Genomic DNA, 14,750 nt, shown 5'->3' with positions numbered 1-14,750 from the left:
CGGCGATAAAGTGATGGACAAAAACATGATTAAACTGCAAATAATCCCATAGTTTGCGCACAAGACAGAAAAGAGCAGAACCAACCTTCAAATGAACATATAGGTCAATTATTTAAATTGAGTTTTTATATAAATCCCTTTTTTCTCACTTTAAGTAACATTTTCAAGCACTGTGTCATGGAAGGATATCAGCCGGGACATGTGGGTATCTCCCAAGCCATTTGTAGTGGCCAATCAACCTAACCTATGGGTCCTAAAGGAAAGTGGGATAATCACTTGTGGTTGGGGCCTCAGATTAACACCGTGCCGCCTGCAGTGGCTCGGTGCTTTGCTGCCCCATCTGCCGTTAGCCCGCCCCGCAAATCCAATTATGCTCTTACGTCCCCACGTCTAAAAATAGTTGAAAATGAACAGAATCGCAGGAACATACGTCACGTCATTAGTTGTGAGGAAACGATGTAAGAGAACTGATGTGTCCTTTGTGCGGAGACTATTAAACTGTCAATAAAGGAAAATGACTGCGTGTTTTACCAGCCGGAATGACTGACAGTGGCACGAGGAGAGACGCGATGTGGTGGAATGGCAGCGGGGGATGTATCGGAGGAAGACGGATTAAAGTGGCGGATGTCTGAAGGAATTTAAGAAGAACCTCCTCAGATACCGGATGAAATAAGGTAGGCCGCGTTATGTCTTTAAACCAATATAATGTCTGTTTCTCAATAAAATACCTGGACCGTAGGCATTCACATTTTAAGGGGGTATAAGGTGCTTATTCAGTAGCTATAATAACACAATTTCAATCTGGGATGTAAGAAACTACAATAAGAACAAGCCTAACCCTCCTTTTAACGTTTCACACAAGATAGAAGCTGAAAAGTAGGGCAGATATCTCCGGAAAAATCAAGGAAACAAACAACACAAAGTAACGCGTATATTTGTTCAAGACGACAAAAAAGTAGTGTAAATTATACGTGTTTATTTGGCATAATTATTGCCAAATTAACTGTAAAACTTGATAACTACTGTACTTGCATTTCTCTCGCCACTAATTATATTCTATGTGATTTAAAAAATAGAATAATGGTAATTTCTCACACACGACATTTTGACCTGCCATAGCAGCAAAAGCATAAATCAAATATACATCGTGAGTTAATTTGATTTAGCTGCTTCACTTCCAGGGTCCTGGTACTCTGCATGCTGTCACTGTCATGACTTATGTATGCTTTAAGAGAAGCTACCTTGGTCAACTCAAAAGGACTGCTAGCCTTTGCTAATTGTTTTGGCAACACTTGACCCCATGCTGTGTTGGGTGAATCAAATGAAGACGTAACCTGATTACCAGACTTGGCAAACTGCAATGTAACCAGACATGCCTGTGTCTGTCTTTGTTTTAATTTGGTTCTTGTGTCATAGGTCAGGGAGTCAGATAGACTCATAGGGTGGCTAATCAGCACAAATGCTGTATTCTCAATTCAATTAAAGCAAGAGGAAGTCGTTAAGTCATCAAGGTGGAGATGAGTAAGCCTTCCTTCTTGCTTTCCTTATCTTATCCTCCAAAATGAGAAGGAACCGAAGACCTTGTCCTTGGATGGTCCCATTTCCCGGTTTTGGATGTCACTGTTGTTACTTCTGTGTGTGTATGAGCTTTACGTCTTAATGCGGAACCAACGACGCTTAAAGGAACTATTTTGTTGTCGTTCAAAACATTTAAACAACAATTTGGTAGCTGTTTCTGAGCAGGGGGCAATCTCTGGTTCTGGCCTTAAACGTGGAATATTTCAAATGGCCAGCAGGAGGCAACTGTACGTGTTGCCAAACTAAGTCCACTGACAGAAGTCTGCAAGAAAATTACCCGATATCTAACTTGACTTGTTACCTCATGCAACATGGTAAACACGAGTGCATGGTTCTCTAATGCTAGTCTCAAGTTGTCGAACATCGGGATGTTAATTTGGAACATGTTGCTCACGATAAAGCAGGGGATGCTTCAGTCTGTCCCCGTCTGGTTCCGTGTTTCCGGCTGAAGACTTTTCTTTTTGTCGCTGCTTTTAATTGAACTATTCATATCTTAAACTGCACTGTAACTTTTATCCATGTACTTTTTCTTTTAATGTTTAATTGAAATATTCATATTTTAGACTGCACTGTAACTTTTATCCATGTATTTTTCCTTTTAATGTTTATTTTATTAGCTTTTCTTTTTTAATGCTTAATGCAGGGGTGTCAAACTCAAGGCCCGGGGGCCAAATCCGGCCCGCAACTTCATTTTCTGTGGCCCCACAAGAGCTTGCAAAGAATAGAATATGTTTATTATACGGTTACATGCCGCTTTACAGAAGCACATTGCCCATAAACTACATGTCCCACAATGCATCTCAAATTAGACTTTTTTCTCGGAATTTGACTTTTGTGATGATACCTTTTTTTTTTTCAAGATTTCACTTATTTATTTTAGTTTTTCCAGAATGTGGCTTTTCTTTTTAAATCATTTTGTGACATGCGCACTGAAGAGACTTGCAATTGTTTGCCCTAGACTTCTGCTTTCCGACGTAGTTAATTATGAAGTTATTACCCTATCCGATAATAAACCAATACAGAGGCAATAATGTAATATAATACATTATTTTATATATATTGAATATTTATATATTTATTCTTATATAGTCTTATATATACAACTGGCCCTTTGAGTGCAACCATGATGCTAATGTGGCCCGAGTTGAAATTGAGTTTGACACCCCTGGCTTAATGTCTTTCATTTTTTGTAAAGCACTTTGAATTGCCTTGCGTTGAAAAGTGCTATATAAATAAACTTGCCTTGGAACTTTTAAAGTGATTTAAGTTCATACAATGGTATCGTAACCTTTCTGGTCCCCTAAACCAGTATATTCTTTCTCTCCTGTCTCTTCCGATTCCACAAAAATAAAAACTCAACATTTGAGGCTAAAAAAAGTGTAGTCCAGAAACCAATCTTTGACGTCACAGTTGTTTTACATGTGGTCCAGGCTTGAAAGGTCCTTCATGTGTTGCTAGCTGAAAAAACCCACCAGGCCACGTTAGCATGTAGTCCTGCTGCCCGACAGACAACCAAGCCAGGTCGGAAAACACAACCTCCTTGTCAGAGGTAACGAGATGATTATAATAAGACGCTTCCTGGAGGAAACATCCGTTCATTGATCTGATTCAAAACGATTAGTGAAAACTCAGATTACAGAGGACCATGCTGAATGTCAGAGGGTGAAGTTAATCTGGTTATTCATTGTAGCCAGAAACTCATGTCAGTGCTACGGCTAGCAAGCAAATACATACCACAACCTCAAAGGCTTGATGAGGCAATAGTTTCTTTGAGGACCAATATGTTTGTAACTGGTTGCCTCCAAAAAACATTGTGTCCACCATCTTACACACACCAATAAAAAGGCATATAATGTACAAATACTTTCCCACAACCTTTTAAAACGAAGACTGCAGCTTCTTCGGATCTTATAGTAATTCGTCGGTTCAAAAGTTCTGTTTGAATGTGAAAATAATTGTGGTTAGTAGAGATGGCTCTAACTGGGTATATGCAGGAATCCTGAAGTCGAATGTAATACCTTTTTAATACTTTTTAAGACCCCGCGGACACCCTGTTTAAACTGGTGGGGAAAGCAATTATCCAAAGTATTTGATGTGTTTCCAATTAGATCTAATGCCGCTAAACCCTAAGCTCGTCCGTCTAAACCTCTGACCTCTGACCTCTGTAAGCGAACTTACTTAATGGTGCGATGCGAGGAGAAATCCTGCTTATTTAGAACTGACACTCCCCACAAGATTCAAGATCCAGGTGACAGTGCTACTTCAGTATTATAGAAAAAATACTCACTAGCAAAATCACAAAGAATGATTGTGACATCGTGAATTGATTTGATGAGTCTGCAAAGCAATCGGTAATTGATTTCGGTGTCGTCCTAAGTTTTGTAGATGGTTGCTATTGCTCTTTTTTGTAGAGGAAAAAATGAAAACATTTTTCTCATGTGTGCGTGTTTCTTATGTTTCTCCTTTTAACATGTCAAAATGCTGTGTAGGGAAGCCGTATCCATTTATTTTTCTTGACAGAACCATGATTGCATCCCGTCACTGCATCCCAAAATAAATGAGTTTGAGCAGAGCATGGCCATGCCTTTGCCTGGCAACCGTAACCGCTTCCATCACGGGGAGGTCGACAAACTGACAGTTCGAGATGACTAGTAGCCCAATATTTCATTGCACAACAGTTGTTGTAGGCTCCTTAAAGGTGGGGTAGGTAAGTTTCAGAAACCGGCTCGAGATACACTTTTTGTTATATTCCATGGAATGCTCTGAACATCCTGATAGCAATGAATATCTGAAGTGCGTTGACAACAAATCCATAAAGAAAAGTCATCTGTAGAAGCCGTAATACTGTAAAAAGTACAACCAATCGACTGGATGGCCTACCTGCCTGTCAGCCTTCCATCGGGGCACACACTGATCTCGTGCCCTCATTGGTCATGTGCGCGTTCGTGTGTGTTGGAGGAGGGGCTCTGTGAGGAAGTGGCAGATTTTCTCCGGTTGTGTATTTTCAAATTCTAGCGATCTCGAGCCGGTTTCTCAAACTTACCTACCCCACCTTTAAGTGCAAATGACCAAAGCAGTACCACATATGATATTATCCGGCAGCACAGTAAGGGATGCAATTCACACTTTTCAGGTGCTCATTTCTTTGTCTTATGTGTGCAGCAAAGTGGAAACAAAAGCATCGCAATCCACTCTCCGGTGTGTTGTATGTTTCCCAGCAGAATGGGTACATTTGTGACCCTGGCAGAAGTGTTGGAGGCCCGGGGATCGCCACTGGATGAGGGCGAGGTCTGGTGTCTGCTGCTTGCCACGACTGAGGCCTTACTGGACATTTCTAAAAAAGGTAACCACTCGTGCCCTTTCCTCCCGATTCCCCCTCGTATCAGGGCGCAGGACTTTTGACAAACCAACATTTAAGAGCATCCAAACAGACAGTCCCCGGCTTGAGCTTCAGTTATCAGGATCCATGCATTTATTATCCTTGCAAGAAAGGAAGTAGTCGTCACATACAGAGCATTTGGTATTTCCTGCACAGCGTCCTTCACATGCTGATATCCAAGAGAGGGAGTTACACAGTCACGGGTACCAGTTCAAAGCCGTATTCTATGCTTAGTTCAGATTAGCTGAGACGCACGTCAGAAATTATCATGCTTGTCATATGTCTATCTCCAGAGGCTGAATCATCATGTTAATCGTTGTCACATAGCATGCCTAGAACAGTGTGTCCTGATGCTCTTCTAATCACACATCCTGTTATGCACACAGCTACAGTTGGGATCCCTTTGTTATCATGTGCTCTGATATTCAGTATTTTCCCAACAGTACCCAAAAGAACCTCTTTGAGTTGGTACATGGCATTAGTTTGAGTGTTGCCTTCTCTTTAGGTTCAGGCAACATGTTCAGCGTGCTGACCCCCGGCTCGGTGCTGCTGTCAGCCAATGGGAGTATTGCCTTTAAGAGCTGTGCACGCTATGAAGACGTGGCCTCCTTCATCGCTCCAGAGGTCCAGCCGGGTCACAATGCCTCCACCAGGACTGCAGCCGAAAAGGTTGGAAAACTGACTTGTTGTGAGGAAGTCTGCTTCGGAATATCTCAAGACAAATCTGTGCTTTGTAGAGAAATGTATCATGACTCAAAGTCAAAGTTAACTTTATTGTCAATCTTCCAGTTTGTGTGTACAGACAGACAGATCAAGATACTGTTTCCCTCAATCCCGAATATAAAAATCAAATATATATAAAAATATGTGTGCAAATATGTATATACCTAAAGCAGTGCTTCTCAAAGTGTGGTCCGCGGACCACTGGTGGTCCGTGAGCGCCCCCTAGTGGTCCGTGAGTATATTGGTAACATTTCACATTTGAAAGAAATACATTTATTTAGGTTTTTCGCACTCTCGCAGGAATATCTCCGCAATGGAACAAGCTTAAGTTTCACTTTCGATTGCATGATATAGCCCAGCGCAACACCTTCGTCACACATGTTGCCACTTGTTTGTACCATTTTCAGGCGATTTGTAAAAAACGATGTGTTTTTGGATATTTGTGGAGTTAGGTGGTCCGCGAGTGTTTTTTTATTGGTTAGGACAGGTGGTCCTTGGTATGAAAAGGTTTGAGTAGCACTGACCTAAAGCCCATACACACAATCAAAGACACATGTTTACATATGCACACATTAAGACCTACATAAAAACACAACAATCAATATACAAAATAACAGTGACTTCAATATCTTGAGAATGTGCGTTAGTGCAAGATCGGGTACCGCTTCACAACAAGACTACCCTTATAAAGGGTTTACGGATAGTTTGTAAGTCATTTATTAATCAGGTTGTGAACACTTTATAAATCATTAATAAGCTTTTATGAGACATGAGATAAACAGGGCGACTGTGGCCGGCTGCTTGCCAGATAGTGAGCCCACATGGATCTGAGCGGCTCAGCCTGATTAGAAACGGGAGTAACTCGTAAATAAATGGTCATAAAGAGATGCCAAGAAACATCAAGATGGAGGGGGAGAATCAACTCAGTGAGCAACAGATACCAAGGATGCTGGCTGAGGAAGAAGACGAAGTACGCTAGGCAGCCAATATAAGGCTTAGTCATCTTGCCAAATAGTGAGCCCACATGTATCTGTACTACTAAGTGTTATATTGGCTACTGAGCTTACTTCGTCTTCTTCCTCAGCCAGCATCCTAGTCTTATTGGAAAGTGGTACCCAAGACTGTCCGTAGAATGTGAATTATTGCAACTCTCACTCTTCCAGAGATTGTGTGTAACCAAATCCCTTGAATCAAAACACAAAGATGAATAATGTCTTGTCCCCAGATGGTTGTGTACTCGGTGGGGATGACTCTGTATTGGTGTGTTGATTATCATCTACCTCAAAACCAGGTACCTTTCTCCCTTTCACATCCCTTGCTCATCCTTGCATACATGTGTAGTACTTGCACGTCATCCATGTCGCTGTCTCTTGTGTGCCTCGAGCCGGTGCAGCTCAGTGCCCAGCTGGAGGGCTTGCTGCTGAGCATGTGTGAGGACGTGGTGGGCAGGAGAACGGACCTGGTGACGGTGCAAGACACCTGCGAGATTCACCACCGGGCCGCGATGCTCCCCCCTCCCGAAAGGCTCGTCCGGCAGCTGGTGGAAGACGTCTACCGGAACTCTGTGAGTGGATGTTCGTTTGGTTTCAGACGCTCAGAGCTCATTTCCTGCCATAACTCCACAAACAAACTAAACAAGTTGTACAAATGCCTTATGATTCACTAAAATGTGTGTTTGAAAATACAAAACACCATCTACAAACTGATGCATTAAAGGTGGGGTATGTAATTTTGGAGAAACCAGCTTGAGTGCGTTAGAATTTGAAAGTACGCAGCCGAAAAAAATCTGCCCCTTCCTTCAGACTTCCTCACAGAGCCCCTCCCCCAACACACAGGAACGCACACATGACCAATGAGGGCACGAGATCAGTCTGTGCCCCGATGGAAGGCTGGCAGGCAGGTAGGCCATCCAGTTACTTTAGCCGGCTCAGATGATTGGTCGAGCTTTCTACAGCGCCACGGCTTCCTCAGATGACTTTTTTGAATGGATTTATTGTCAAAGCATTTCATGTATTCATTGCTATCGGGATGTTAAGAGCATTCCATGGAATATAACAAAACGTGTTTCTGAAATAAAATACATACCCCATCTTTAAGTCTTGCAAATAAAACTATCAAACAACCACATGATTTATTAGAAAAATGTAATGTGTTCGTTTGACAGATACATTCATGGGCGTAATTTCCACTGGGGACAGGGGGGACATGTCCCCCCCACTTTTCAAAATTCCGTTTGTCCCCCCTACTTTTCAAATGTGTTTATTATTATTTTTTACGCAAGGGGTCATCTTCACGGAGGAGCGTCTGTGTGTGCGTGGCATGAGCAGATTTTGTGTGAGGGAGGAAGGGAGAGACAGATAGACAGAGACAGAGCGAGAGAGAGACAGAGAGAGAGAGAGAGACAGAGAGAGACAGAGAGACAGAGACAGACAGAGAGAGACAGAGAGAGACAGAGACAGAGAGAGAGACAGAGAGAGACAGAGAGAGAGAGAGAGAGTGAGAGAGAGATACAGAGAGAGAGACAGAGAGAGAGACCGAGAGACAGAGACAGAGAGAGAGACAGAGAGAGACAGAGAGAGAGAGTGAGAGAGAGATACAGAGAGAGAGACAGAGACCGAGAGACAGAGAGACAGAGAGAGAGACCGAGAGAGACAGAGAGAGACAGAGAGAGACAGAGAGAGAGACCGAGAGAGACAGAGAGACCGGGAGACAGAGAGAGAGAGACAGAGACAGACAGAGAGACCGAGAGAGAGAGAGGAGACAGACAGAGAGAGAGGAGACAGACAGAGAGAGAGAGAGAGACAGAGAGAGACAGAGAGAGAGACCGAGAGAGACAGAGAGACCGAGAGACAGAGACAGACAGAGAGACCGAGAGAGAGAGAGGAGACAGACAGAGAGAGAGGAGACAGACAGAGAGAGAGAGAGAGAGAGTTACGGGGGTTGTTGTTAGCATCTGGTGCTAGCTCGGAGCTAACGGAGATTAGAAGCCCCTCCCCCCCTAGACGATGTGAGGTCATCACAAATAAAACAGGCTCACATGGAGAGGATACTAGATAAATGTGCGCACTCATTCCACTACACATTTGTCTTGGACTCGTTAACACCATAGTCCCGAATATATTTGTAGAAAGGCAGGAAATGGAATTAAATCGAGAACACATGTTTCATTGCGGAGGACCCCCTGTTGTGTGTCCCCCCCCACTTCTCAAACCAAAGTCCCACCCTTGGATACATTTCATATTTGCAAAACTAAATGCATTGGTTTGTAGATGGTGTTTTCAAGGCTTTTATTGTCATGTCAACAACAACAACACAGATAATAGTGCAAGTGGATACAATAAAATAGAACATAATAGAAATGGTGCAGAATAGATATTGGAACATTGATATATATAAGTTGCAAACAGATGCATGTAATGATGTTCTTTCAAAAGTTCAGGTATTTGTAAATTATGGCTGGAAATTAGTTCCGTATAGTTTTTTCTGTTGAGTTTTCCGATTGCACCGTCTTTTTGAACGTTTGGCTTGAGCTGGAAAGTGATGTGTTTGCAGGTTGACCATGTGTCGATGGGTGAAAATGGATCCAGGCTAACGGACCGCAGTCAGATCGTCAGGGACAGATTACACCGTAAGAAACTGATCCCTTCTTCAGATTAGGTTGAATTAAATTGTTTATTTTTCCTGTTTGCTACACTGCTCGGTACACTGTGTTCTTCTTTGAGAAACCAGAAACCAAAAGTGGTGCCATGTACATGTAATACCTTTTTAAATTATACTGTGAGTTCAACCAATCAAATCGAGCATGAACAGCCTATCACAGACGGGGCAGATGGTCGGGCTTTCTGGTCTGAGCCAGAAAGCAGCTTGTTACGCAACACCGAAAAAACACACTCTGACAAACAACTCATCTTCCGACATAAGTCTGTCTCCTTCTTATCTATCACACACATTGTCCCGCACCTTAGCTTGTTGAATGACGAGAAGGGAAGCTGAATTAAATTAGTTTAATATGCTTATTCAATTTCATTGCCAAGCTTAAGATGAAAGATTTGATAGCATGCATGTCCGTTGTAGCCTAGCTAAAGATGAAGCTACTGCCAGAACCTTAGTTTAGCATCAAGACGACGGCTTGGCTCTGTCCAAACGGGAGAAACTGACTACTTATTTATAATCACATAAATGCCATTTTAATCATCTGTCCACAAATGTTCAAGTTAAAGATATGTAAAGGTAGCTAGTAGTTACATCTGGTAGCCGCAGCACAGAGCAAAGACTGAACGCACGCGCTAAGCTGTCCAAAGCTAACTGAAAGGACCTTTAAATCTCATTAATGAACACTGTGTATCTTCTTTGTTAGAGCTGAACACAAACGGCCGTGCGTAAAAGCCTCTGCTCGCAGCCAGGAAATAGAGACGGGCACCTAATCCCATTGACCCACGTGTTCTTTCTTTGACCTACTCTTAATGTGTGAGATTTAGAGGTGCGCGTAGGTAGATTCGTTTTACTTTTGGACAGCACCAAAGCTAGCCCCTGTTTCTAGTTCATGCGCTAAGCTAACCGGCTACAGCCCCATATGTCAGATTTTGTGTGGTGAATATAAGGAATGGCAGGTTGCTGATATATCAGCTAGCCGTGCTAATTGCTTCCCCCTTGGGCAAAGCTAGTCCAGACATTTATGAACGTCTTCTAGTGTTTAGTTTACGCTAGCTAAGCAACTGCTGTAGCTGCACATTTAGTAAATTCATGTAAACATTTTTATTTTCAGGAAACTCTTTTAGTAACTCAACATGGTCGCTGAAGAAGAAAATGTCTAGAACTTTCTCCGGGGTCTCTTATCCATGCGAGCCTCCAGGGTATGACGCACTGCACACCTCAGTCTGATATGCTGCTGATAATGAGAACATAAGTAAAATGCTGGTCGGACAAAATCCTCAGTGAAAGAAACGAGAAGTGGGATGTTTGAGCCATCTTTTCACGATTGTCAGATCTAGTCTTTCGTCAGACTGAGAATGATAAACGTATTTCCCCCAGGCTTCCTTCTGGAGGTCGACACATGGAAACTTTCAGCAGCTGGCAGCAGCTGAGCCGCAGTCCGTACATGGAAGGCAATCGAATCGCTAACTCGATATCCCTCGCACAGTTCCAGTCCACCATGAGTCTGAATGAGAAGAAACTGAAGGTGAGCTGGGATATCATGAGGGGACACATGTTGATGTAGAAGAGACATGGAGAAGAGGGGACACATGTTGATGTAGAAGAGACATGGAGAAGAGGGGACACATGTTGATGTAGAAGAGACATGAAGAAGAGGGGACACATGTTGATGTAGAAGAGACATGAAGAAGAGGGGACACATGTTGATGTAGAAGAGACATGAAGAAAAGGGGACACATGTTGATGTAGAAGAGACATGAAGAAGAGGGGACACATGTTGATGTAGAAGAGACATGAAGAAGAGGGGACACATGTTGAAGTAGAAGAGACATGAAGAAGAGGGGACACATGTTGATGTGGAAGAGACATGAAGAAGAGGGGACACATGTTGATGTGGAAGAGACATGAAGAAGAGGGGACACATGTTGATGTAGAAGAGACATGAAGAAGAGGGGACACATGTTGAAGTAGAGGAGACATGAAGAAGAGGATGTTGTATGATAGGTCCCCTTTAAGTATAACATTTGTATTATTGTTATCCGTTGCAGGAAACGGGTCCTGAGTTTATCAGGATGTTAGATGAGCCGCTGGTTGTCTTGGAGCTGCCTGGATCCATCTTGGTGAGTTCTTTCAAACAGAATTTAAATAGTGAGAGATACCGTCGGTGTGTCGGTTATAAAGACTATTTTTGACCGTTCAAGCATGTTGATCGAGAGGTTAATTTACAGTTTAAGGGTTAATTCAACAGGGCGGCCAAAAGGAGGCTTTGGCCAACAACCAATTAAACAATTTGGAAATCAGCCAAAAGCGATTGGAGACTGACCTTTGACCTGATCGAAATACCCAAATGTCCGACGAGTTAATGAGTGTTGGGCGATGGACCGCTAAATAAACCAAATCTGATTTCAGAGTTTGGAATATTTACAATATTTTAAAATGGTACACCTGGTCAGCCAGAATCTCTGGACGGTGATGCTAACATTTGCAAGTTGAGACTCTTGAACTTTCTTAACAAGCATTTCCTTATTAATAATAAATAGGGGTGTAACGGTTCACAGAAGTCACGGTTCGGTTCGTACCTCGCTTTGGAGGTCACGGTTCGGTACAACAACAAAAAAGCAAAAAAAAGTCCCAAATGCATAATTCCAGGTTTGTTGTTATTTATTTTTGAACAGTAGTGCAAGTTTCAGTTTGAAAATAAAGAACTCTGACATTTTGAATAATTAACTGTATTAATCAGTTAAAAACAAACCATACACACTGAGATGGCCAGATTATCTATAATGGCTGATGTCAAACAAAACGGTTTCATCAAGCTGTAAAGCTAAAAAGGATGTCTTGAAAATATTACATCATAAATAATAAGAAAGTGTTTCCAGAGCGCAAAGTCGTTGAAAAACATATGCCAAAAGCTTCCGTTATTTATTTTGGTCTCTCGGCTCTCATGTCTCTTGGTTTATTAAAAACCGCGGGGATCAGCTGTTGAACTGCTGCTGTCTTTTACTGGGCTCCGGTGAGTGGCAAATCTGGGTGATGCCTTCTGATATGATTTAGCATGTTTGGCGTGTGTTCCGTTAGCATACCGCACCGCTATCGAACAACGCCCACACACCGTCCTCGTCCGATCCACCACTCGCACTTCATCGTTATTGTAGTCCACAGGGAACCCGAAATGTTCCCACAGCTGATTTAAAAGAAGCAGGTGGGTTCTAGCTCCTGTGTGTTATCTGAACTCACCATACTAGCTTTTGTTCGTTTTGTTGTTGTGTTTCTTCTTGTTCTTCATTTGTTGTTTAAGGGCGGCTGGCAAACAGCTTTTAGGCGCAATACCGCCCCCTGGAGTATAAATAGTGTAGTGGATGCTGCCCTGAATTACTTTTTTCCCACTCGTAAAAAAAAAGGCGTATTCGCCGTGTGACTGCATGTGCCGAACCGTGACGTCCGAACCGTGACGGTACGGGACGAATACGGATACCGTCACACCCCTAATAATAAAACATTATTCAATTCTGTCCTAAAAGTATTTGTCTCCTTTTCGCAGTCAAAAAAAGGGAAATCTCTGACCACGCAGAGAGAGCTGAGTGTGCTGATGCCAAACGGTCAGAGCATCCTGGTGAAGTGCGAGGTGAAATCCAGAGGAGGGGACGTCTTCGACATGATCGTGGCTCACTCCAACCTGGTGGAACATTTCTACTTTGGCCTTGCTTATATCGACGGTAAAGACGTTTGGAAAAATTACCGAGGAAGTATTATTGAGAAAAAAACTAGGTTTCACACATTTAAGGACATGTTTACAGAGAATTCCCAAACAAAGTGGACCTGAATTAAAGACGGAAACTCGTATTTATGAATGTTCCTTTCTCTACTTTCTGGTCAGATAACGAGTTGTTCTTTGTGGACAACGACACCAAGATTTCCAAAGTTGCTCCAGATACCTGGAAGAAAGTGCCTACCGCCACCTTTGTCCTTTTCTTTAGAGTTAAATTCTTTATGAAGGACATTTCACATTTGTAAGTATTTCTCTTTCTGTTGTTGCTACTGTTGTCTGTGTTGGTTATTCTAGCGTCCAGGAGAGAAGCTTAAAAAGGAGACTACATGGAGTCTCTGAGATTGTTTCAAATTGGTACTTTAATTAATAAAAGCGTGGTAATGTCACAAACAGGATATTGTCCGACAGAAATACAGCTGTGTCTCTGGCTCTCGCTAGCGGAGAAAGAGCCCGTACCCCTCAGGTCGCGCTGTTGATATATCCTCTGCTGGCTCCTCCCTGCGGGCCGGCTCTCCACATTTCAATGTCCGTTGTTACGCATATCAGAGGATACAGACATTGTACATTCAATATATATCTAAACACGCCTTTTCTCCTCCTTAACTCTTTCATGACTTTTCATTTAACACATTCTAAACGCTGTAATCAATACTCCTAAAAACACAGGAAATACTTCACAGCAGTTTGGTTTCCGGTTGTTCCGAATGTTGTCACATGCTACCCACATCTGTAAACAATAACGTACTAAAATAAACTGTACCTTATCCAACAATAGTAATATCTCGACGTCTATAGTTGTAGTGTTGAAATCAGTAGGTTTCGCTGTGCAACATCATATCGCTGCTAAATTCACCTCTATAGTAAATGGTATATTAGCCTCATGCTAACCGGAGATGAAGGATTTTCAGAATAAAAGCTTAACAACTGGTTGGTTTTCAGTATAAAACAGCATTTAAACTGACTGTATGTATGTTTAAGGTGCACTATGCTCTCCAAACATTTTAATTTCTAACACTACCAAACGTTTCCCTGGTAACCCTTTAACGTCTTCTCTGTCAGGCACAAGCAGACCCGCCACCAGTATTACCTGCAGCTCAGGAGAGACCTTTTGGAGGACAGGCTGTCCTGCCACGTGGAAACGGCTCTGTACCTGGCAGCTCTGGCCCTGCAGACCGAGTGTGGAGACTGCATGCCTGAGGTTGTGCACCGCACATTATTAAACATCTGCATATCATTGTTCACTTGACTGACATTTACATAATTACTAAATCAAAATTGTTACAAAGATATCACTCGTCAGCGGCTTGAGCTTCAATCTCAGGATCCATGTATTGATGATCCTCTCAAGAATGGAAGTAGTCTTCATATACAAAATTCTCCCTTTCTCTAAAGATTCTGAAATTTTCTTTAAAAATTCTGAAATTTTCTCTCAAAATTATGACTTTTGCTCAAAATCTCAACATTTTTAATTACTACTACTACTACTACTACTACTACTACTACTACTACTACTACTACTACGACTACTACTACTACTACTACTACTACTACTACTACTACTACGACTACTACTACTACTACTACTACTACTACTACTACTACTACTACTACTACTACTACTACTACTACTACTACTACTACTACTAC

At 42.3% G+C, this 14,750-nt stretch overlaps 1 protein-coding gene across 1 annotated transcript; it reads left to right on the top strand.

Annotated features, from left to right (window-relative positions):
- The first annotated feature begins 460 nt into the window (after positions 1-460).
- frmpd2 (FERM and PDZ domain containing 2) lies at positions 461-14,349 on the top strand. The gene is made up of 12 exons (XM_034107151.1): positions 461-674; positions 4,800-4,921; positions 5,463-5,626; positions 6,906-6,971; positions 7,065-7,244; positions 9,233-9,308; positions 10,446-10,533; positions 10,712-10,859; positions 11,383-11,454; positions 12,876-13,050; positions 13,212-13,344; positions 14,163-14,349. The coding sequence occupies exons 2-12, from the start codon at positions 4,801-4,803 to the stop codon at positions 14,347-14,349; spliced, it is 1,410 nt and encodes a 469-aa protein (XP_033963042.1). The 5' UTR covers positions 461-674; position 4,800.
- The last annotated feature ends 401 nt before the right edge of the window (positions 14,350-14,750 follow it).

The sequence above is a fragment of the Pseudochaenichthys georgianus genome, chromosome 19, assembly GCF_902827115.2.
Source record: "Pseudochaenichthys georgianus chromosome 19, fPseGeo1.2, whole genome shotgun sequence".
NCBI classification, from domain to species: domain Eukaryota; kingdom Metazoa; phylum Chordata; class Actinopteri; order Perciformes; family Channichthyidae; genus Pseudochaenichthys; species Pseudochaenichthys georgianus.
Note: the sequence above shows the minus strand (reverse complement) of the source record. Positions and strands in the feature narration are given on the sequence as shown.

Bases quoted from the DNA above. Each gene is read 5' to 3' on its own strand.
- frmpd2 (XM_034107151.1), top strand. From the start codon at position 4,801: ATGGGTACATTTGTGACCCTGGCAGAAGTGTTGGAGGCCCGGGGATCG. The intron at 10,860-11,382 runs GTGAGCTGGGAT...TATCCGTTGCAG, and splicing joins TGAATGAGAAGAAACTGAAG to GAAACGGGTCCTGAGTTTAT. The intron at 13,051-13,211 runs GTAAAGACGTTT...CTTTCTGGTCAG, and splicing joins TGGCCTTGCTTATATCGACG to ATAACGAGTTGTTCTTTGTG.